Source organism: Abrus precatorius, unplaced genomic scaffold (genome assembly GCF_003935025.1).
Source record: "Abrus precatorius isolate BTA unplaced genomic scaffold, Abrus_2018 Scaffold4, whole genome shotgun sequence".
Taxonomy (NCBI): Eukaryota; Viridiplantae; Streptophyta; class Magnoliopsida; order Fabales; family Fabaceae; genus Abrus; species Abrus precatorius.
Genome location: NW_020874384.1, coordinates 18,552,859 through 18,578,577, shown reverse-complemented (window position 1 = coordinate 18,578,577; position 25,719 = coordinate 18,552,859). Strand labels below are relative to the sequence as shown.

General features: G+C 33.9%; 1 protein-coding gene across 3 annotated transcripts; it reads left to right on the top strand.

Moving 5' to 3' along the window:
- Nucleotides 1-729: 729 nt before the first annotated feature.
- LOC113865662 (calcium-transporting ATPase 3, endoplasmic reticulum-type) lies at nt 730-25,495 on the top strand. 3 transcript variants are annotated; one of them, XR_003505003.1, is made up of 35 exons: nt 798-968; nt 1,428-1,478; nt 1,568-1,601; nt 1,856-1,873; nt 2,289-2,425; nt 2,827-2,901; nt 3,172-3,217; nt 4,412-4,471; nt 4,572-4,652; nt 6,587-6,681; nt 7,504-7,557; nt 8,041-8,142; nt 8,424-8,482; nt 9,351-9,495; nt 10,119-10,226; nt 10,542-10,694; nt 10,783-10,887; nt 11,610-11,806; nt 13,562-13,673; nt 13,845-13,943; nt 14,028-14,173; nt 14,315-14,372; nt 16,194-16,286; nt 16,373-16,423; nt 16,553-16,684; nt 17,026-17,127; nt 18,262-18,316; nt 20,313-20,398; nt 21,401-21,549; nt 21,768-21,812; nt 21,940-22,000; nt 23,282-23,387; nt 23,503-23,556; nt 24,366-24,414; nt 24,837-25,411. XR_003505003.1 is itself a non-coding variant. In XM_027500370.1 (34 exons), exons 1-34 carry the CDS (start codon nt 936-938, stop codon nt 24,902-24,904), a joined length of 3,006 nt encoding a protein of 1,001 aa, XP_027356171.1. In that variant the 5' UTR covers nt 730-935; the 3' UTR covers nt 24,905-25,495. The 3 variants fall into 3 exon arrangements, 2 of the variants coding, with proteins under 2 accessions (XP_027356171.1, XP_027356172.1); XM_027500370.1 differs by lacking the exons at nt 21,768-21,812; nt 21,940-22,000 and adding an exon at nt 5,683-5,768 and having other exon boundaries at nt 730-968; nt 6,580-6,681; nt 24,837-25,495; XM_027500371.1 differs by lacking the exons at nt 798-968; nt 1,428-1,478; nt 1,568-1,601; ... (1 more) ...; nt 21,768-21,812; nt 21,940-22,000 and adding an exon at nt 5,683-5,768 and having other exon boundaries at nt 2,365-2,445; nt 6,580-6,681; nt 24,837-25,426.
- The last annotated feature ends 224 nt before the right edge of the window (nt 25,496-25,719 follow it).

Here is a 25,719-nt window from a genome sequence, read left to right as displayed (position 1 = left end):
ATATTATTTTTTTCATTTTGTTTGAATTTCCCAAGTTATTCAATCAACCAAAAATAAAAATTTGAAAGGTTGAAACACAAAAGATAATAAACATATACATAAAAAATTAACACTGCACGGATACATAGAGCATATTTATTTTAATTTATACTATATTTTATTTTTAAAAACAGAAAATTATTTTTAAAAAAATAAAATAAACATATTTATACATTAAATTTTTTTAGTTACTGTACACTTAAACATAAAATATTTTATACTTTTACTAGATTAAAAATTGTAATTCTTCTACTATTTTAAATATTAGAGGGTATTAACTAAGTCACTAATTTTATTATCTATTAGTATAAAATTAATGGTAATAATTATTCTATATGCAAGAGAAGGTATCAAAACTTTTCAATTATAAAAAGTATAATAGATTTTATTATTATTGTTATTTTGGGTCAACCTAATTTGGATTATGTTTCTTTCTTTGGGTATGGCTTTTTGGACCTTTTCACTACTATATCATTAGGCTGATTCCATGATCTCCTCTATTGCTTTTGGTCCGTTTAATCTAATTTCACTATTGTGGGTGATAGAGCCCAAGGGGTAGTCTGCGGTGTCTTTTACAGCCCCCATTGCCTATTGGCTGAGGGAAAGTAGCTTACTGTAAACCCCCAAAACAATTGGGCTGAAGGCCCAATTGGACGTTTGGTTTATCGTAACGGCTGTGCTGTCCCACATGATTCCGGGAGTTGCCGAATTGAGGTGTTGTAGAGGTAGAGGATATCAAATCAAATCAGCATCAGTAATAAGGGAGCACTCGAAGTAACTGTGAGGCATGAAACGCACATGCTCCCTTTCTCTTTCTTTCTGAAACTTGTTCAATTAAAGTAATCCGAAGCCTGAGCCTCAAGGCTCTCATATCCGATCCAATCCTTCATTCCTGCATGGAGGACGCATTTGCCAGATCTATTCCCGAGGTAATTTCGTATTGCTTTTCTCCATTTTCATTGCCGCCATGACATGAACCCCGAATCTCATTCTAACTTCACAGTTCTCATTTAGCAAAACCTCGAACTAAACATTCTGTATTAATTTGAAATATGGATTTCGTAACTCGCAAGCTGATCGGAATGTGAATTTCGACGTTTTCTGCTTTGCAACCTGTGATGTGGTATCCCTAACGCTCTCAGATTCTTTGTTTTTATTATCATTGAACGTGATAATGTTGAAAACTATTCTCGGCAACATTTACTTTTGTTTAAGAGGACGAAACTTCACACATGCATACTTACCTCTTGCGATAGTAAACTCTGCATCATCCTCTCTCTCAACCATTACGATTCGGTTCATACGGAGCTTGTTAGAACCAAGTTATTATGTTAGAATATTCATCTAGAAAGCGATGGTTATTTTTGTTATTTTTTCTGGTTGGTTAGGTCCTTGATTTCTTTGGAGTGGACCCAACAAAGGGTCTATCAGATGCTGAGGTACTTCAATTTTCTTTTTTACCTTTTTTCCTTGCCAGTGTGAGTACTTCAATGTTCCAAATAATTAAATTACTCGGCTTCTTTTCCAGGTAGTACAACATGCCAGGCTTTATGGTAAAAACGGTATGTCTTCTGTAGGTAGACAAGAGATACCAAAGAATGTGGTTTTATCTTGAAATGAACTTGCATTACTGTATTATGTAACAGGCTAGTCGTAATTGATGGCACTCAGGATAACAAAATCACACTACTGAACTTGGCATTCTGGAAATTTACCTCTTGCATCTTGTTCTCCAGTATCGTTTAATGATTTCTTTTATTCTTCTATTAACTTCCCTTTTCTCTTTTCTTACTGCATGGTATCGTTTGCTATACAGTGCTGCCTGAAGATCAAAGTGAGTATATGGAGTTTGTACTTGTTACTTTTAATTTTGTTTATTTGTGTAACGTCAGGTAACTCAATGGTTTTCATTGTCAAGACAAACAAATTATATGATTAAATTTTGATCTGAACTAACAGTATTTCACCAAAATGGTTTGTTATTGTACCTAATCAATGGAAATATTTGTGCATGGATTTTGGCTAGTTTGGCAAGTTATAGGAGAGAAAAAGTTTATATTTACTGTATTATATGGTTAATGATTGCATAACTGATATGAACCTTATCTCATATATCATTGCTAATTGAGGTGTTCGCAGTTCTAGCTCTACTTTGATGTCATTACCTTTGTTGTACTGTAATTTTTTTTTAATTAAATAAATTAAACCAGTTCTTATTTTAACTTAATCATGTCAAATTAAATATGCAGGATCTCCCTTTTGGAAATTGGTTTTGAAGCAGTTTGATGATTTGCTTGTGAGGATACTAATTGCAGCTGCGCTAATATCTTTTATTCTGGCATTAATTAATGGAGAAACAGGCTTGATGGCATTTTTGGAGCCTTCTGTAAGATATATTTTTCTCTTGTATGCTGTGTTTGGTGTTACAATCAATTTCTTCATGTAGTTCATATCTTTACAATTTACCTAAAGAAGTGAAACTTTGAAAGCTACCTCTATTCAATAGATGTTATAGATTTTGAGCTGAATGAGTTCTTTTGCAACTTATGATGGATTTCACTTGTATGACGCTGCATGACCTTGTGTATCCTGTAAACACTTGGTGAGTCGAAAACTTGCCAAAGTGCCTTGTAAAATAATGTTGTTGAGCCAGCGAGTGCACTGGATGTTACACTATTTGTTAAATCGAATCAGGCTTATCAAATTCATAACATTATCTTGTACTGATTTTTTTCTCTGTAGTCTGCACATGTTTATTGATGGAAAAGAAATTTGTTATATGTATAGGTTATTCTGATGATATTGGCAGCAAATGCAGCAGTTGGAGTAATTACAGAAACAAATGCTGAAAATGCTCTTGAGGTAAAATTAAAACACTGATAATTTATAGCTCCAATCAATCTCACTGATAATGATTCATTTCATCAAACTTTCACTGATTTTGGATAAATTTTTCTAAATTTAAAGCTAATGCTCATTCTTGTTTCTAGTTTGTTTGTTAAATTCTCTACATGCCTAATCAAATTGAAAGCTTTTTCCATAAAAACCATTGTGATTGTCGAATTCTCTTGTGTTGTTTGTTTCAAGTGGAGCTCACTTTTATCTATTCCTTTCTTTTTTATATTATCTTAGGAGCTACGTGCCTATCAAGCTGACGTGGCAACTGTCTTGCGCAATGGTAAACAGAAACTTCTATACCAGTCCAATTCTTTGTAGCATGAGGAGTACTATAGAACTTTGTTGCTTTTATAACTAACTAATCATAATTTTAATTTTGAAGTTTGTTTTATTACAAATTTCTGTAAGATGGCTAGCAAATTATGGTGGTTTTCATAAAATTTTTCTGTTCTTGATGATATACTTTTACCTCAAAAAGAACTTGTAGTAACTTATTTTGCTGTTTATGCATGGTCTTGTCTTTTTGGGTAGGTTTGGGCTGGGGGAGGTGAGTTACAATCAATGAAGAAGGTGTATTTGCTTTGTATAAATAAAAGATGGAATAATTATACGAGTAATTTATCGCTGTTACCTCTTATGTGGGACAAAGTGCTTGTTCTAGCTTTTTCCACTGTGCTAATAGCTATTTTTGAGGGATTTATTTGTTACAGAGTAATTGGCAATATTTACTTTCTTGAATTTTTTTTTTTTGGGGGGTTGTAGGAGGATATCTTATTTTCTGTTCTTTTAGCCTCTTTTTGTTGTGAATGATTTTTTCTTTTATATAAAATAAATAAATAATGTGATATTTCTAAATCATTACTCACAGCAAATCCTGCTAGAATCAAACTTGGTAATGTGAACATTTTTTTTTTTATATAGATTGATCCAGTTCTGCTATCTGTTCGTTTAAAAATAAATTACCAAGAGATACATGCCATGTTTTCCTGTACTCAATGGCTATTGGCCATTATTGACAAATCTTTATGACTAGTCAACATATTTGTTTTTGTTGTGCATCTAAATTCGTCTGAACTGTTCTCCATATTCCGAGTAGACCTCCTCTCTATGAAAAACAGTGAAAAAAGAATGGAAACAAGGAAAACTGAAAAAAAAAGAACATAATGTAGTTGTAATGTCCCCTTCAGATAGCTCTGTTGATAGAGTTGTATCACACAAGGATAGTGTGGGCAGTGGGGTCAGACCCCTTTACTGCATTCTGCCTCCTTCCCTCAACCCAACTGGGTATACTCCAGTAACTGTAGTTAAAATTATTCGATTTTGTGTGTTCAAATTCTTTTGATTGCGTTCCTTCTGCTACCATAATGACACTATGGGGATTTTTACTGAATTGGTTAAAGGCTTAAAGCTTGCCATCAAAACTTGTTTGTGCTCCAACTTGTACAAATTTTGATGTGAAGTTGATTCCTTGCAGGTTGTTTTTCCATACTTCCTGCTGCTGAACTTGTTCCTGGGGATATTGTGGAAGTTTCTGGTAAGCTGATTATCCAGTGTCTAAAAACAAACTAGCTTAGTTGATTGTTTAATTATGGAAAGTTGAGAGTTGACGCTATTTTGGCTGTGAATTAAAATAGTGGGGTGCAAAATTCCGGCTGACATGAGGATGATTGAGATGCTAAGTAATCAAGTGCGTGTTGATCAAGCCATTCTTACAGGTATTCCTTCTTTACAATCTTACATTGTGAATTGAACTATTGGATGTTTCCACCTAGGAATAATTTCTCCCGTGTCTGAAAATTGTGAGAATACACCACATACGCCCATGTGTTCACACTAGCAGACATTTAGATAACTGTTTGGTAATTACTGCTGCATTTGATAGTTTTGATTAATTTGGATTCAGTCCATCAATCCATAAGAAGTATTGTAGGTGACATTTGTTCTTATTATTGTTAGTAGTATTGGATATTATCCTTGATGACAAATCAATAATTTTAGCTTGTCAGTTTGGATATCTTCACTACTATAGTAAACCCCTTGACACTTTCCTTTTCTACATAGTATCTAAATTATTGAGTCATTATATTTGACTTTGGCAATACTAGTGGGTAACTATGAATTTCGTTTTTTATGTGAACCACTGTTTTGAAAAAAATAAGTTAGAAATACTCTCTCTCTCTCTCTCTCTCTCGTACTTGCTTTTGAATGCAAATTATATTTCAGTACATCTGTGTGTAGGTAGGAATAGGCTAGATGGTTTGTTAGGAACTTACCACTGGCTTGGTTGGCCAGGCCTGTATATTAAACAAGTATTGCCAATATTTTTCTAAAAATCCTTGTTAGTTGAAAAGATCTTTTAGTCTGGATGAGCTGGCTTATTTAGTTAAATAAAATGTTATAACCACTACCACTACTACTTGGACTATTTAAAACTCCAGGCCTTTTGGCCTAGTTAAAGGCCTATTGCAAAGTAGGTCTTCAAAATAGACCTAGACTTGACCATACTTTCTAAGAGGCCTTTGTTAGGTAACTAAGTCAAGCTCACACCTTGTATTTGGGGAACAGGTTGGGTCTATTTAAGGCAAAGCTTTGCATGTTCTACCTTGTTTTCACTCCTACATATGTGCATGGTTGTATCAATTATTCAATTATTTTTGAACATTGAATACTTGTACATTAGCTGTATCTATTGTAAGACAATCTCACTGGTTTAATATGTAATCAATTTCTTTTTACTGATTGTAGGTGAGAGTAGCTCTGTGGAGAAAGAGCTTAAAACTACCACGGCAATTAATGCTGTATACCAAGACAAAACAAATATTCTGTTTTCGGTATGAGGGTTACATCCTTTGTTCAACCACAGTAGCTGATAAGCTTCAACAATTTTTTTTAAGATTAATAATGGTTTGGATATTTTCATTGCAATTTGTAATTATATAGAAAAATGCCTTGTTAATGTAGAAAAATTGGTTTGGTATTTACTTATTTGTTAATAAATTTTCTTAATCACCAAAAAGATAAAGAGTTGTTTCACTGCACCAATTTAGCTTTTAATTGAACATTTTAGCTTTTAGTTTTATTCGTTGAAGCCTGATGATCACTTGACAAAGATGGGTTCATTTAAGTTACTGAACTTAATATTTGAAGAGATGCAATTTGATTCTGACCCGCAATGATCTGTAGCATTTGTTCTCACTTGGTGCTGATTGAATTGTTTCAATGTCTACAATATTTGGGATTATTGGATGTTGCTTAAAATTGATACACGTGCCTACTAACATGCAGGACTACACATTCACATGACTTTTAATTATTATTCTTTTAACAACTATAGTTTTAATAAGTGAAACTTATATACCTGTAATAATTATTATATTCATATGTTGGTCATTAAAATCTATATGCCTTTTAAAGGATGTTGGTCAATGTGATGTGTTTGTTTCAAAACTATGCCATCCATTAAAAGCATGCTGTACTTCATTGGTGCAACTTTTATTTTAATACAAGCCTGGCTCTGAATATTCAAATAGACATGAATAAAGGCACTGTTTCTTGTAGTTTGGGAAGCCTCGTGCCTTTTGAGATTGTTTGTTTCCCATATACTCTTATATTTTCTATATAAAAGTTTATTTTGACTGTTAGGGAACAGTTATGGTTGCTGGTAGGGCAAGAGCTGTTGTGGTGGGAGTTGGTCCTAACACTGCCATGGGCAGCATACGGGATTCAATGTTGCGAACAGAGGATGTAAGCATTCAAATTTGCTCATCTTGATGCTTTTACTGTTATATCTTTACATCATGCCATTTTTTTAGCTTGAATTTAGATAACATTTCAAATCTTAATTGATTTCCATTGAGGGCATCAAGAGATATTGGAATAGTATGATTCTATGTAATATTTTTCTCCTTTATACACATCCAAGATAGGAATAAAACAGTCGTATCAATATGGTTGTTTCCCTGGTGATCAATTACAATCGTGGGCCATAATTCAGCAATTATTTTGAAATGGAAACTGGAAATGTAATTACTTAACATGGTGAAGTGGTGCTCAATTTTCCAATTTCTAGAAAATGTATATAATCTCATTGTGCTGCACAATGAATTTAAGGGTAGATATCTTGGGTGATAATTGCATCCTTGAGGATGCCATTTCTATGCCACCCATTAGTTTTGTTGGTTGAAATATTGGTAGTTCAAATGAAACCCAACAAAGTTTGATAGACTAATGGTGTACTATTTTGGCTTCAAAAGAGCCTTACTGAAAAATTCTGTTGAAATAGCAATGTAAGAATTTACATGATTAAACATCATCTTGGTGCAGGTAGCCATTTAGCTGTCTGACAGGTAGATATATTGAGTAAGAAAGAAAAAAGCTGTCACCTTCAGATTACTGTTATGGCAATTGTATTAAAAAGCCAGGGACATTGTTTAATTGGTCAATATGCTTTAATATGCGATTCTTGTGTATTTGTGTCCTTCCCTGATACATGGAAAGGAAATGCTTCTTTGGACTGTTAGACTCACAACTGAAGTGCTTACATTTTTTTCAAATGATTGGTTGCAGGAGGTGACACCATTGAAAAAGAAGCTGGATGAGTTTGGTACCTTTTTGGCCAAGGTGATTGCTAGTTGTCTGATCTTATTGTATTTCAAATATATGGGTTCCTCTTTGGTGAATATTGCATTGTTTTGGAATATTTGATTATATAAGGTACAGAGCTGTTATTGAATTTTTGTTTTGTGAGCCTGGCAAATTTAGTTGGTATAAACAGTTCCTTCTGAACAATTGGGAATTGGGAGTTGGAAAGGATTAGGTTTATAGTGTCTTTGATAACACCACTTTGCCTTTTTTTACCTACTGTTGGCTTTTAATGAGAAAGCTCATTTGAAGCTGAGCAAAGAATTATAATTGATTATAGTGAGACTCATCCTTTTGGGGAACCTCATTTGTCCACCTAGGAACTAACATGCTTCCAAAAAAAATATATATTAAAAGAACATTTATGCGATAATTCTTTTTATTGGTTAAGTTTTTAACTGTGAAGCCACTTGTCTCATTTGTTTTCAAATTATGATGGTGGTTCCTTTATTTGTGTTACAGGTTATAGCAGGGATTTGTGTATTAGTATGGATTGTAAATATTGGTCATTTTCGTGACCCTTCTCATGGTGGTTTCTTGCGAGGTGCTATTCATTATTTTAAGGTTTGTTTTCAAAAGAGTTCCTTTCTATTATTTAATTTTTGGTAGTTTCATTTGCTGTACTGTGATCTGTATCAAAATTTCTATTTACTCTTGTATTATGTTCTTTAAGTTTCACAGGCCTCATGCCCTCTTGTATTGTTTTGTTTTGTTTTGCATGAATTGTTGTGCTTAATCTCTTTTTGGGGTTGGTGTTTAGTTATGTTTATTGTCTCTTTTATAAAATATTTTATATTGTCTCATTAACATGAAAATCTTTTAACTTCTGATCATTTTCCTGCTAGATTGCAGTTGCTTTGGCAGTTGCTGCAATTCCGGAAGGGCTCCCTGCAGTTGTTACAACGTGAGTTCAGGACTTTTTCTTTGTTGTTTCCCTGGAAGCTGTGATATCTATCTGATATCATAATTTTGATATATATAAAATATAGAGCTATAGAAATTTTGGCCATGCATTCATTCCTATTGAATCTAAAATTTATTTTGTATTTAAGTATCCTAAGATGGTTAATTTTTGGAAATGTCCAATGTATGGTTTTTTGCTCATTTATTTGTGAAAGAAGTCAATGATGTGAAATGAAACAAATAATAAGGCAACACATTTCATAAGCCCTATCTCGAGGTAATTTATTTTTCTGTGAGCTGAGATTTGGAGTTCCTATTAAGCTCAAATTTCAACCATAATCATTTATTACATTATTGACCACATTTGTGTGACAGAACTATCTTTAACCTCAGAGAATTTGTCTTGATCTGTACCTACTTGTTGTTCAGTAATTTAATTAATTGTGTTCATATCTTGATTTTATTGTAGACAATACTGTATCAGTGTATTGAGCTATTCTGAGCACTTTTACTAAGTTTGCTCTAATGAATTTTATTATTATTATTTTTTTTACAAAAGAAGAAATTCTTTATAGCAAAAGAAAAAATCTAATGAGTTTGGAGGACAAAGAATCCTCCTTAATATTTGGAAAAAAAAAAAACAGAAAAACATCAGTGGAGCAAAGCTGCTCATTTCCACATCATATTTTTACAGAGAACTTGCTTAGAAAGGCTGTGTGCTTTACACTTCATATCACACTAAGTAGAAGTCAAATGATCTTAGTCATTCAACTGTTACTGTTGTGCTATACAAACCTATTTAAGCGGAATTACTTGGTTTTCTTGAGTAATTTCATTTTCCTTGTATTGATTACTTTTCTTTTATATAGGTGTTTGGCTCTTGGCACAAAGCGTATGGCTAAATTGAATGCCATTGTTCGCTCTTTGCCATCGGTTGAGACCTTGGGCTGCACCACTGTAATTTGCAGTGACAAAACTGGGACTCTAACTACCAACATGATGTCAGTTGCAAAGGTGAGTTCTGCTTGACATTGAAATGTTAAAATTAAAGTTTACTCATTTGTTTGTTTTATGTGAATTTATCTATTGCGCAAGTGTACCGTCAGATTGTGCTATCCTCATTGGTCTATGTACTGACTAACTTATTGATACTACTTTCCGTAGTTTTATGCATCGAACATTTTGAATCAATAATAACCTCATTGCTACCTTTTTCTTGATTTAAAAATTTTAAGTGTCTGCCTGGAATTTATAAAGCCCTTTCTTGTAAAAAGCAAATATGCTTCTAAATTTTTGAGGGTCTAAATACCACTTAATTTCTGCACTCCTAAGCTGTTTTCTTCTTTCTCTAGACTTTCAAACTATTTAAAGTGTCCGCCTGTGATGTTGATTTTTGGGTCCTGTCTCTTATTTCAGTTGGCTCTGATACCAACTGCTGCACATGGAGGAATCTGCACACATATTATTTGTGTTGAGATTCAGAGTGATACAAAATTTTAATATGTGCATCGCCCTGCTTGTTAATGCTATAACATGTTTAGGGAATATTTTTCGTTTTCACTTTTTTCCTGGTCACTTATAGATGAATATTTTTTAGGAATTTCCATAACCACAGTTCTATGCTTTCATGTGCACAGGTATGTGTAGTGGAATCTGCAAAGCGTAGTGCTGTTGTTTCTGAATACAGTGTCAGTGGAACAACTTATGCACCCGAAGGAATAATATTTGACAGTACAGGGATGCAGGTACTATCCTGTTATTTTTCATGTTTTTGCATTCATGCACTAGCAAAACGCACATCAATTTAGAGCTAAGTAGTTAACTAATATAGGGAGAGATAGGGTCAACTGAAGGGAACCTTAACTTCATCTCAAAAAGAATATCCATGAATCTGAGGATATTTAGTGCTGCACGGATGTTGTGTTTATGGTTTTTTGTGATGTTTATCTTCTATACCTAAACTTATTATGGATACTGTAACAGAGCTAATATAATGAGTGATGCATAGGTATATACCACTTTGTTTAGAGTTAAAACAATGGCATTTGATTGTTTTGCAGCTTGACTTTCCTGCACAATTGCCTTGTCTTCTTCACATGGCAATGTGTTCTGCCCTTTGCAATGAATCAACCCTGCAGTATAATCCTGATAAAGGGAATTATGAAAAAATTGGTGAGTCAACTGAAGTGGCACTACGTGTCTTGGCAGAAAAGGTCTGTATTTTGTACCTTTCCTTGGGTCTCCTATGGGTGAAGCTCCTTCGTTACTTAAGTATACTTCTCGATCATTCCTTACTTTTAGGTTGGTCTCCCTGGTTTTAATTCTATGCCATCAGCCTTGAATATGTTGAGTAAGCATGAACGTGCTTCTTACTGTAACCATTATTGGGAGGAACAATTCAGAAAGGTGAACTTCAGCAAGTTTCTTACTTTCATTTTCCATTTATATTTGTCTGTTAACATATTTCAGAAAACTAGGATATTGAACAATTGCAGTAGGATTTTAAAATAGTCCTCCGTCCTTTCTTATTGTTCTGAATATCACTAATTCACTATTATACAAGATAGTTCTCCATAAAAAAAAAAAGGAACATGGAAACAAATAAATGCTGATAAAAATTTATAAGTTAATACACAAGGAATCGAGAGAGGTACAACTAACTTGGACACAATAGAAAACAAACTTAGCTAAAATAAGTTGAAGTAATCTCATCAACAAGGTTGAACAGCCACTTAGCCCAACAGATAAAATTTATTGGATATATCTACTACTACATCTGATCCTAAATATAAGACCCTTTTAATTAATTTACAAAAATTAAGAAATGTAATTAACTTCATTAAATACAATAGGTTTATCAACAATTTGGATAATTTTTCCAAAACTACCAATTATTGGGAGTTGGGACATTGTTTTATTATCTTTTTATACTTAATTACTTTGTCTCCATTAGGGGTATTTTTGTAAAAAAATATGTAAGAACTAAGAAATAACTTGTGAAGGATCTTATAAAAAGGATCAGAATAAACTTAAAAAAAGTCTTATATTTTGTACCAGAGGCAATATCTGTTATTTTGCAAGTATTAGGGAGTGTATATTTTTCACACTTTGATCTTGATGCTTTGCAGATAGATGTTTTGGAATTTTCTCGAGATCGGAAAATGATGAGTGTGCTTTGTAGCCGGAATCAGCTGCATGTTTTATTTTCTAAGGGTGCTCCAGAAAGTATAATCTCTAGATGTACAACCATTCTGTGCAACGATGATGGTTCCAGTGTGCCACTTACTGCTGATATTCGAGCAGGGTTGGACTCAAGATTCCACAGGTTTTGTCTTCTTCATTTATAATTTTATCCGCGTATACATATTCTTTAATTTTTTATTTAGATTTTTTCCGTTTTGTTCTTAATTTAAAACAGGCAAAATATTGTGAAAAACTGAAAAGCCTGCAGGCTGCTAATCTTTGGAAGATAATAATAAAAAATAAAATTATATACTTAAGAATTTTATCTCTTGCATACCAGTTTATGTAATTATGAACCATCTAGTGTTCATTGATGATTTTCCCAGTTGCTGACCATCTGCTGCCCTCAACCCAACTGCAATTTTTGTACAAGAGGAGCTAATCTTGATCATACAATGAAAACATATGGTTAAGATTAATTTTAAGCAAAACCATTCTCACTATCTATGTTTGTGAGCAAGATTTACCGACACAAACATATTTAAACTATAAGTTTTTGAATTATTTATTAATATTACTATTTTTTTAGGAAATAATTTTTTTGTCGTTTATAAAATTTGTTTTAATGTAATTATCACATCATCTAACTTGACAGTCTGACCTAACCAGTTGAACTGGCTTAACCTGAATAGGAAACTTTTTGGTTCACTGTCAAGTCTAGGTTTAATAGTGTTGTGCCACTGCCATGCACTTAAAGTCACTGGCACCTTTGACCAAAATGTCTTCAATGAAAAGAATCCTGCAATTTGATGTTAAGTGGTAAGGCGGTCATCGTGGCCTCCAATGAGAAGTATGGTATCTTTTAGGGAGATAATGGGAGGACTAGTTTAGTTTAAATGAAAAAAAATGAGATCCATTTGATTTATTACAGTTGTCATAGTGTGTCCTATTTTGCGCATAAAAATTTAATTCTAACATTGAACAGAGAAATAGAAATTCATTCCGCTCAAATTTGAAAGAAAATATCATTGCACAGCTATAAGACCTGCAATGTTGTATGGATTTGAATGTTGGGCTGTAAAACGCCAAGAAGAAACTCAAATGTAATAAAAATGAAAGGGTTCTGTTGGATGAGTGGACATACTAATAAGATGGGATTAGGACTGAAAGCACTAAGGTAAAAGTTGGTGTAGCACCACTGTAGAAAAGGTGGTAGAATTTCAGCTTAGGTGGTTTGGGCATGTGTGGAGAAGACATGCAGAAGTCCTTGTAAGGAAAATAGTTTAGATGGAGGTAGCCCACAGCCCACTACCTAGAAGCAGAGGGAAACCAAAAAAATAAATAAATAAATATAAATATAAATATATATATATATATATATATATATATATATATATATATGCAAAACAATAGAAAGGGAATTTGCCTACAGACATGATTTTTGACAAAACATTATGGCATCACTTGATCCATGTAGCTGACTTCACTTAAGAGGAAAAAGCTTGGATGTTATGTTGTATGGAATGGAATAATGGAACAGAGAAATAGATTATATCCTTACAATAAAAATCAAATAGAACATACAAAACTGAGAGGACCTTTTTGTTATCTGAAGTTTTTATATAATTGGGGTAATTTGATTAGAGTAGAGGAAGCATAAAGAACCTTGGCTTTACACACTTGTTCATGTCTTAATATTACCTATCAAGATGATGCTTCCCTTGTGTCAATTTGGCGATTTAAATTCTTAGTACAATGTTTATATTACATCTCTAAAAATTCTGTTCTGGATTCAAGTAATATGTCTTCAGTTGTTCTCTATCCATTTTCAGTTTTAAACTCTTGTATGAAGTTGAACACCCTTTTTTGTGCTGTTAACATGTAGTTTGTTGGCCAGTTTTGCAGGAAAAGAAACATTAAGATGCCTAGCTTTGGCCCTGAAATGGATGCCCTCAGCTCAACAGACCTTGTCCTTTGATGATGAGAAAGATCTTACATTTATTGGGTTGGTATGCTTTCTTTTCAATTATAATACATGCTTAAAATAGTGTTTTCAAGTTACAACAAAATCTAGCCTTCTTACACTAATTTTAATTTTTAATGTGCTTTAATTAGCTTACTTTTCCACTGAATGGTGCTGTTAATGTAATCCGATTTTGGTTTGCTTCTCCCATATGTAGGTTGGGATGCTGGATCCACCAAGAGATGAAGTAAGAAATGCAATGCTTTCATGTATGACTGCTGGAATACGTGTGATAGTTGTCACTGGGGATAACAAGGTTCTTAAACTACTGCACACTTGATTGTTCTTTTTCCCCTTTCAACATTCCATGTCTTGTCTAAAATTACCTGTATTGAATCAGTCCACTGCTGAGTCACTTTGCCGCAAGATAGGTGCTTTTGATCACTTGATAGATTTTGCTGAACATTCTTACACTGCTTCCGAGTTTGAAGAACTTCCTGCATTGCAACAAACTATCGCATTGCAACGTATGGCACTTTTTACTAGGTATATTGGTTATAGCTATGCCCTAAAATTCTTTTTGCATTAGATGATTGCTTGAATAAAAGAACGATTGCTGTCTTTGTTCAACCTTCTCCACATCAAGAATCCATTGTAAGAGTTGCATGTCTTTACTTTGTGTGTTAGGGTTGAGCCTTCTCATAAAAGGATGCTGGTTGAAGCATTACAGCACCAGAATGAAGTGGTAAGATTCCTTCCTTGATCACAACATTAATTTTAATTACTAATTAGTAATGATTTTTCCCTGGAGAGGGTTTGTTTTTGTATCCTCTATAATTCCCAAGTTCTTATATTTCTTACATAACTTTTTTGTTCATCTGAATGTAGTTTGTCATATAGCACATTTTTCCATGCTGGTTTATAAGGATTATGTTGAAGTTCTACGTCGATCATAGATATTGTTAAATAAAAGTTTATTAAGGTTAAAATAATATTTACTTTATAAGTTAGCTTTTGGGGTTGAGTTAGACTTAAAACTCAAATTCAACATGTTATCAAAGTCTATCATAGATCGATATTGGCTCACTCTTGACCTAATAGAAAAATCTGGCCTCAGGGATTTTTCCAGTACAGTTAACCTAGCCCTGTAGACTTCCCAATGCAACTTACCTGATCCTGCAGCTTTTCTAGTGCTACCTACCTTGAATGTGAAGGAATATGTTGAAGTCTCATATCATAGATATGCTAAATAAGAAATTATAAAGGCTAAAGCAATCTTCACCTTACAAATTAACTTTTGAAATTGAGTTAGGCTTAAAGCCCAAATTTAATAGATTATACCTTCTGCTGTAACTCTCCCACTATTCTTACACCTATAGTCGTCAACTGCATATAATGGTGCAGAACAGCCAAACCACATATATATTGGATCTTTCTATGTGAAAGATGGAATATACAGTATAAATAATTGATAATGGACACACAAATGCTCAAAGACAAAAAGTATTCAAAATTTAAGACATATTCATCATTAATAATAAGAACTAGTAGCTTAAAGACAATCATCTTTAATTGAAGGCATATCTAATCGGTAACAAGAGTTACATGACAAATAAAAAAATTACAGTACCAAATCAGTGCTTTAGACTTGAACAAATGCTGGCAATACTGTGAGGCTGGAATGGTGACAGGCCTGACTAGAAATTCATTGAGCTGCCAGAAAATGCAACAAAATGCTTGATCAGAGAGGCATGTGTGAAGTGCTGACAGAGGGATGAAGGGCACTACAGAGTGTGAAACAAGTATGCTGGCTTGGGAAACTGCCTAGTTACTGTAGACTGGCCAGGTTTTGCCACAAAACAAGTTATGCCATAAGTTGAAACAAAGTTGGGGCTGGGTTTTCTGAAGAGAGATTATTTCATATCCTAGATGCTTCTGATACAAAAAGGATAATATTCATAAAATGATAGGTGTTGTACATGTACATGACAAAGGAGACCCAATTATTAGGTGCTGCAATAGCCACGATTGGTGTCCACAATTATGTGTTAGAGAGCCAGACATGCTTTCAACACCTCCCTCATACCTACTCAATACACATCAGACTCAGTACATTTGGTGTCAGATTAAAAGTACTTTTTGTTGGCTGCCACTGCTCAGATTTTGAGCTAACTCTTCCATATGGTTGGAGACTTAAAAGGACAGTGTTATTATTATTGCTGTTATAGTATTTGTGCTCCTGTTACAATGATTTTGGGATCAAAAGGTTGATGGTTTCACCTATTTTATATATATATATATATATATATGCTGCTGTCCTGTATGTTGGAAGTTAGCTGTATTGGACTTGACTTTAGTGCCTCGTATAAGAGTTCGTGCTTCATAGAAATCATTAGTGGCCAGAAGCCATGATGCAAAGCAGCTGCCCTTAGGTGTGCTATAGTGCTATTAACTACTCTAAACCCTCTATTTCATAGTTTATTGTATCCTTATAATTGTGGACATTATGTCTTTCATTTAACAAAATCTTTCAAATTTGTGGAAATTTGCAATGTTTGTGATTTAGGTTGCAATGACGGGTGATGGAGTTAATGATGCACCTGCACTGAAGAAAGCAGATATAGGAATTGCTATGGGTTCAGGGACAGCTGTTGCTAAGGTGTCATAATCTGCACTGTCCCCCCTTTTCCCTTGTCTATTTAATAATCCTGAGTCTGGTGCTTTTCTCCCCTTCTTTGTTTACAGAGTGCTTCAGACATGGTGCTGGCTGATGACAACTTTGCCTCAATTGTCGCGGTATGATAGCATATATATCAATTGATCTGCGCAGATTTGTCTCCCTTCTCATTATATTTATTATTTTACTTTCCTCCTGAACTGAGAAGAAATTTCCCAAATGCAACTCATCTATTTATTTCTCTGTAGGCTGTGGCAGAGGGTAGGGCTATATACAATAATACAAAACAGTTTATCAGATACATGATCTCTTCCAATATTGGGGAAGTAGTCTGTATATTTGTGGCTGCTGTGCTTGGAATACCTGACACCCTGGCCCCTGTGAGTAGTGAACTGATTTCATAAAAGAAGTGATTAAAAGGAGTTATATGATTTTTTTGGTTGATGATCTTACAAAGTTGATTCTTTCTCATGCTGCATACATACATGCTTCAAACCTGAAAAATTTTCTGGATTCTTTTTTAATTATGTCTTCTATGACACTTGACACTGGCTTGTAGCGGGTACATACATGGCCATTAATGTGGTAGTATCATATGAGGACGGTAGATAGTGTGTCTCTTTATTCAGTGATAATTGCACAAAAATGATTTTTTTTGTTTTGTTTCAGTGAATACTTATTGCTTATAATTTTTCTTTTTATTTCCCCTAACTTCTACCAGGTCCAGTTGCTTTGGGTCAATTTAGTTACTGACGGGTTGCCTGCCACTGCTATTGGCTTCAATAAGCAAGACTCTGATGTGATGAAGGCTAAGCCTCGAAAGGTATTGTACTAACAGTTCATTGGTAGACTTTTATTTGATTAAAAAAATCAAGAATCAAGATCATACATTGAATTCCATGTACATTTTTGACTTGGAAACTTTGGCCAACTTCTTCAAAAACATATTCATATAGTGTGTTTGGGAGAATGGAGTAGAATTGTTTATGGTGGAATAGGGTGGGAAGCATTTTCTGTTGATTACATGTTCATAAAGTAATCCTCACATGAAAGAATAAATAAGTATAAAGAAAAAAAAAAGTATTTTATTTTTATCCATTCCATTGCAAACCTCCTTCCAGGGGGGTTGAAAATTTGCCTCGAGTATGTAGTGGAATGGGCTCTGTCTACCCATAATGTTTCCACTTTTGAAAACTTCCAAACAATTTGGTTCTCCTCAAAATTATATTTAGCCATCCCTCTCAAAATGGGCCCTGCTATTGCCAAACAAGGACCTCATGCATGCTAGTTCTAACACGTCATAAGACATTGTGGCAAGAATTGCGAAAAAGCTCTTGATACTGTGATAGAGATTGCATTTTGCAGGGTGAGAAAGAGATGAAAAATTGAGGGGAGTATTACAGAGAAAACTTGTTTATTTTGCAGACTGAAGTCTCTGACTGGAGATTGCAGTTTATATAAGAAATCTAACATATGCTATTTTTGGGAATGTCAGTAATAACTGACAATTGTGTAATAGAATCTAAAAATGCTCAATTTACATGTGCATATTACAGTTGTAACTATCTGCTTAATGCAGTGTGTCATAAATTGGGACTTTTGTTTGTTTCCTTTTAAAAAAAAAGCGATTTTTAATTAAAAGATATGTTTAAAATAAATTACAGTAGTTACATAAATTTTTCATAAACAAAAAAAAGCAAAAACTTAAAAAATTGTATTTCTTTTCATAAGCTAAAAATAGTGGTTTCTTTTTAAACTTTTGAAAAAAGGTGCGTCATAAAATTACCACTTTTGAAGTTCAAACAGAAGGGCCAAAATCATTGGTGCAAACACATTGTAATTTACTAAAAGTGGCTTTTATCATTAATAATGCCTGTTATTAAATATGTGTGTGTGTGTGTGTGTATTTTCAATCGCCTTATTAGTATGTCAGTTTTATTTCATTTTGACTGTACAGGTGAATGAAGCAGTTGTCACAGGTTGGCTCTTCTTTCGTTATTTGGTAATTGGAGGTAACCACAAAAGCTCAACCTGATCTCTCTTTTTTGCTTCTTTCATTCTTTCACTATTTTGGAATAAATTTGCTTTTTATGTTTTTATATAATGTTAGTGACACATGCCAGTTTTACCCAGACAAGAGATGAATAATGTCAATCCCTCATGATTATGTTAGAAACCATTTGATAAAGTGACTGTAGTCTGTAGGTGATAACTTGGTTGGGAAATTTTGAAGAAAAGGTTCTTGTTACAGAGAATCAGAGATGTTATTGGATGCACCATAATTATCAGTGTGCACAAGAGAGGTGGTCATGGAACTAGCAGGCTCCAGGTTTCTCAAACCACTCTAAAGAATGTGCACCGGTTGCTAGAGTTGTAGATTTATGCGTGGCTGGTGGAGAAGGTTAGGCAACATTGGTAGGGTACGTAGGGTGGCTATGTATAGTCTAACACTTGTCAATTGTATGGCCTAAATGGCAGCAATGGTCACACTTAGAATTGAATTTATCAAAAAGGAATAACAGCAAGAAAATCCCTAGAGGGTTGATTGCTTGGTGGAATCTAGCGTGAAGTGCATGAACTCAACCCGAGCATGGTTGGTAGAATAATCCAGAAGAAATGTTGCGTGCAAAGGCATCCTGTAAATTCCACCCACCAAGTATCCTCAAGACCCGCATGTTGCCACCAGATTTGTGAGTTGGTGAAAGTACCATTTAATCCTTCCTTGTTTTAGAAAATTGGATCAAAGCTTCTTGGGCAACGTCCAATAATGTTGTTGGGAGAGAATCCACTTCAAAGATTTGGATTGGTCCATTTGGCAAAAGATTGACCCATCTTCTGTAATCCCAATTCTATCCTTATTTTCTTCCTCTCACCAACTGCTCTTCTATTATGGAGTTGTTGTAAGGCACCCATTTGTGGCTCTAGCCACTTCATGCTGATATTATTTTTCGATCTTTTGCACCAAATCTATGTTCTGTGAAATTTCTTTGCTCTTCTTGTAATTTCGACGAGTTTTCATCCTTGTTCTCTAATGCCAACAATTTTGATTGTGCATCTGCTTTTGCTTTCGTCAGATATATTTCTATTTCGTTACTGCAATTCAGGTTCTTGATCTTCAACCATTCATTCTGCTTTTCATCTTTTATGCTTTCTTGCACTCAAAATTTTTGTTCCTCATTCCCAACCAATAAAAATAATCTAGATCATATTCAAATTGAAACATCTTGAGCATTGCCTTCATGAAGTCCCCCCATGATGCACTTAAATGGTCTTCTCCACAAAAATCAACAAAACAAAAGCACATTCTCACATAGTTTTTCTAACCCTCGATATCTTTTATTCATGGAGTACCTATGGCCTCAGTCCTGCTCCACATTAATTAGCTATCAATAGGCCTTTTTCCTCCAAATGTTGGCATCTCCCTGTATTCTTTCTTGATTCTCTAATTTTGCTGACTACAAATGCCTCTTTGATCAACTTCAAGATGCGCCCATACTCTGAGGACAAGCTTTGATATCAATTGATAGAAACATGGTATCTTTATTGGGAAGAATGAGAAAAGAACTCTACAAGTCACAGAACAAAAAACATACACTGCAAAATTTTGAGAGTCTACACCTCCCAATGTCGAAGGGCTCTAATTTCTTCTCACAAATGACATGGACAGAAGGGTAGCGGTCCCAAGTGGAAATACGGTGAACCACCAAAAGTTTTTTTTCCATTGGATTCACCATGCACCAGTTTTACCTTCCTTTAGGATCTAGCTACAATGTTGAGAGAGAAGAAAAGCATGTCTTGTAAAGATATAATGTTCTTAGTGACTATATTAATATGATTCACTAAACCAAGACATGTATGTAATTATATATGTTTCAACCATATATAGCAAGAACTAGTTATTTATTCTCCCAAGAATTTTTGGAACACGGATACATGGTCTTAATAATTTTCATCTTGCTTCTTTTGTCTGTGTAGTTCTATGATGTTTATCTCTTGTGTTTGATGCAGCTTATGTTGGCCTTGCCACTGTTGCTGGTTTTATTTGGTGGTTTGTTTATTCTGACAGTGGCCCTAAACTACCATATGCAGAATTGGTAAGATGTTATCATGTCCTTGTTTGCGGTGTGTGCCTTTGTGCCAACATGTTAGATGCTCAGTGTGTAAAATATACTGAGTATTTTCTCGATAGTTGATAAAATCTGAGGAAATGTGATGCTACAAGAAACTGCTATATGGAATTAACTTTCTATTATGAAAACATCAATTTTAGAAACAAAAAGATTTTGAACTTTGACAATTGTGTTCAGGAAACAATTGAGTAAGCAGAAAGTGCTACAGAATAGATACAAGTAAAATGGCTACTGTTGATTGAACTTCAATCACACTTTTACTTCTTTCCACATGTAATTTTTTATAGGAAAAGAAATTTTAGAGAGATAAGCATGTATAACTACGTGAAGGATAAGCCATCCCACAACACAGATGAAACATGAGACAACAAAAAATAAAATAATAAAATTGCCTTCTAAAAAATTCAAGGTAAAAAATATAAAAAAGATCTAAAAGAAAACAAATGAAGCAACTAGCAAGCCTGTATCTCTTTGCTTATCAGAATTGGAAACTCCTTGAAACAAACATAAGATCAAATGAAAAGCCATTAACATAATTACTGGTAAGAGTTAATGGACACCCTTGAAATTGAGAATCACTTATTTCATTAATAGAATGGAATTGAAAATTACCATTGCCACCCAATTACAGTATTTACTATGAATTTTGAAAGAGTAATGTTATTTTAACACCTTGTTTTGGTGTCTATACCAGACACCTTATATAACTAGCATAACTGCTTTTAATTTGTATAACCTGGTGTTGAAACAGCATTACTCTTGATGATAACACATTCTACATTGTCATCATGGGATTTGTTTTGTTGGTTTTTGCTCCTTCAAGCCAGGAAAATATTTTTTGTTGCTAATATTTTTTTGGCAATAATTGAATTTGGATGTGCCTAATTTGGTAATCATTGTTCATTTTTCCTAAAATTAATAAATATATTTCAAGGATTCTAAGTTTGACTTATTTTCTTCTTCCAGATGAATTTTGACACTTGTCCAACCAGGAACACAACTTATCCATGCAGCATATTTGATGATCGACATCCATCTACTGTATCAATGACTGTGCTTGTCGTTGTTGAAATGTTCAATGCTTTGAACAATCTTAGTGAAAATCAATCTCTTTTGTAAGTACTTTTGTACAATTTAATTTAACTTCATTTCAAGTTTAAGGAACTACACAATTATTGCACATTAATGAGAGGGTATCCCAACGTCAATTTTAAACAAAATCTTCCATGTGCTTTCACCCATCAGCATATCAGACCTCACTGATTTGATATAACCTTTATATCTCAACTTCTGTGTTTTGTGTGTGATGTTGATCTGCCTGGTGAATATCAAGTGCAAAACTCGCTGGATCTTGGATGATCTGACAGGAATTGCACTTGTAAGGAAAGAGGAACCTCTCTCTTTTAGAGCTCAATTATTTGAAATGGATTTTAGTATATTTTTAATCTATTTACTGAAGAAACAGTTAATTGAGAAAGTGATTCCACCCTTGTTTGGTATTGCAGTTCCTGATATTACTCTGCCTACTTGGTAGTATATCTGACAGGAATTGCACTTGTGAAGAAAGTAAATCCTCTCTATTTTATAAAGTATGAGATTGATTTTAATTTTTTTTAACCTCATCACTGAAGCAATAGTTGACTGAGAACACTCAATTAAGCCTGGTGTTGTGATCCACCCTTGTTTGGTATTGCAGTCATGGCAGTTCCTTATATGGTTCTGCCTATGTTGTAGTCTACATTAATGATTAACCCAAAAAACAGAGTAATGTGTTTAAACAGTGGTTCTTAGTGGTATTTGCGGTTTTTGAGGTCACATCTGATAGAATTTACAGCTGCATTGATGATGTTGCATTTGATGAACTTTATCCTGGTATATAAATCTTGTTAGGAACAAAGCTTTATATTTGGTTATTCTGCTTTATTCTGCTTTTATCAAGGAAGCACAGATAGTACTACAAAGGCTGCTGCCATACAGGTGGACATAGATCCATTAGGGTACCTTGAAATTATCAGATTGGTGTCCCAGCAGTGTCAGCCCTTTTTTTCTCACTCTTTGAGCTTTAGAAAGATCTTGGATTCATGCTTTGGCTTGGATATATCTTTGTTTGGCTTTGGTGCCTTGTAAAAGATGCTGTTTCTCCAAATCACTTTAGATTTTTTTTAACACAGGGTCCTCTTTTCTGTATCATGTCCAACCTGTATCATCTCTGCACCTCTGCTGTTTATATTTGTCACTATGTTTCTTCTTCTTGTGTCTTACTGTCATTGTATTTGTCAGTGTCTGCACTTTGCTTTGGTTGAGGAACTGATCATTCTGTTTTTATTCTGTATACAAGTGAACCTCCTGATAATCTGTCACTGCTTCTATCGTGTATTAATTTTATGTTTTCTGACATAACATATCATGTCTGGGTAGGGTTGTGTTGTTTTTGAAATTCTCTTACCAGGGCCAATCTAGTTGGGTTCCATGAGATTATGTAGGTTTTCTTGCCTTCGAAAATTACGAACCATGAAGGGTCAGTTTGAATTGCATTCAGGCTTGAAGCAAACCAAATGCCACTGTTTATATCTTTGTTGTAATTATGGAGAAAAGAGTTGAACTTGCTAGAGAAGCATCAGTTGTTATTGAATCTGAAAAACAAATTCATAATAAGAACCTTGTTTTCCTTTTTTAACGAAAGGGAGGAAAAGAGGGATTTTGGCATATTTACATATATGTAGCACAATTCACAAATAATAGGAATTGTGTCTCCTTTTGTTGATTTATAATTGAGAATTGAAAGAGCAACTTTTGCTGGAACAATTTTTTAAGTAATGATGTGAAATATTGTTTTGTCTGTTTCAGGGTCATCCCTCCCTGGAGTAACTTGTGGCTTGTTGCTTCTATATTCTTAACTATGCTTCTTCACATACTAATTTTATATGTTCGGCCACTTTCAGTTCTTTTCTCTGTAAGTGCCCTTCTAAAGCAGCAGTCCATTTTTATTTGTTGAAATGACAACTCTGCCAATTTATCCTGTTCATAATAAGTAATCATTTTTTTTTAATTACCATTTGCCTTGACAGGTAACACCATTATCTTGGACTGACTGGATGGTTGTCTTCTATCTTTCATTACCTGTAAGTAGTTTTCTTCATATTTCTTAACAGGCCCCTGTCCAGCTGTCCCCCAGCCCTTGTCTTGTCCCTGTGCCAATATTTATGAGTTAATTTCTTTAAACAAGCATTATTATATCTGGTCTAACATGTCCAGAATTTTGGAACAAAATGTTTGTAACTTAGAACAGTGTATGAGAAATGACCTAAATATGATTGTTTGCTGAAAGCTAGCAACACTGGTCAGGTGACTTTCTTCTTCTATGGAAAGTTTGGGGATGCTATTAGTAACATTTAATTACAGTTGATCCACTCAACCTGTGACTTTGTAGAGAGTCGGTACATACTGATTGACTGTGTATTGAGCATGTCACTGCACAAAAATAAATTGTCAGGCATGATTAGTAACCAAAAAATTGGCAGCAAATCTTAATTGGATTTTTTTTATTAGACTATTTTTGGCTTGATGTCTGCTTTTTCTTTCCCTTTTATTATAATGTATGAAAAAATAACTTGTATCTTTTAACAATCCTAATATGAACAATTCTTAAAATTTAAAAGTTTCATTTTGGGGAAGAAAAATAAAGTTTTTGAACTACTGAATTTTATTCTTCTAAATTACAAATGTCTCCATTTTTGTTTGATAACAAGAGTAAGTGAAAATCAGTAATACATCACATCAAAGAATTCCACTAATTGCTCTAATATCAATGGAGTGTTGGCAAATCTGTTTTTGTCCCCCCAAAAGCTAATTGTCAATTTTGATTATTGGGGATCTCTCCCAAGGCTGCGTTTGCTCCATGTGTCTTTTAATCCTTTGCTTTCTGATACAGGTTATAATCATTGATGAGGTGTTAAAGTTCTTCTCCAGAAATCCCATTGGTAATCTTTATTCCATCTTGGTCAATTTTCAGTTCAATCTGTGATATTCTTTTTGTTTTTTCAGAATTTAATTTTCAGAAGTATATTTGATATATACCGAAAATTAAATTCCAGAAGTCATCTGCAAATAAATTATGGATTTTAATTTCTAGAAGTGATTTTATATCTTGTGGAAATTGAATCTCGGAAGTGATAATATAGAAGAGGTGGTATGAATAGAAAAATGGGTAGTTCGAATTAACTGTCGATGTGGCAAGTAGTAGGATTGGTAGTCTCATTTTCAATTGGAAATTAACTGTCATCATAGAAAAGTATCGGTGGTTAATTTTCCAGAGCATTGTTACGTGATCTATAAAACATTAAGTGATGTAACACGTGTATGTGTGTGTATGTAATGTGATGACTTTTCCATGGTTTTTTAGGTTTAAGGTTCAGATTATGGTTTAGGAGGTCTGATTTACTTCCAAAGAGAGAGTTACGTGACAAGTAAAAATGTGGTAGAGCAAATTCTGCACCTGCATAATCATGTAGTTACAGTGCTATCCTTGATTGGATCTAAATCTTCCTCCTCCATATGCAAGGCAGTTGACAGGTACTTCAATAGATACTGTATAATGTGTTTTCTGTAATTTTTATAATGTCCTGAAAATACCACTGATGCAAAACAGCAAAATGTAGGAGCCTGTAGGGCGGTTATTATCTTCAATAATTCATTTTTCTTCTGTTTGTATTTAATCAATTTTGCTAGTACAAGTACCTAAGAGGCACGCATTTTGCCCTGTTCTGAGAAAGTTGCAGTTTCTCATTTGTGTATCTATAAACAAAGGATTTAGAGGTTTGTGTCAATATATTGCGGGAAATCAAAAGAAGAAAAGGAACAACACACTAGAATCAGAAAACAAAATTTGGACCTTTTGGTCCCTTATTTGTTCAGTTGCATTGCATTATGTTATGTTTTCAAGTTAACAAGTATTTATGAGATATTATATGAAGACGTGGTGGCACATTATGGATTATTCTATTATCATTGTTATATTTGCGTTTCGGCATCAACCTATGATTAATATCCATTGCAGTTTCTTTAGATAGATTGCCCAATGTTCTGTGACAGAGTGTTATGAATCTATACTTGAGCTTATATACGACCTCTTATTGGGTTTTTCTGTTTTGTACTATAAAAGCTTTTTATTGTTGTCGTAGTTGAATGCTGCAAGGCAAACGGGTGCCATGGTACCCGTTTCTATTGTGAAAGTGCTTCCCTTTTTATTATCACTACTTTTGTAGTCAATTACCTTTAGAGTTCAT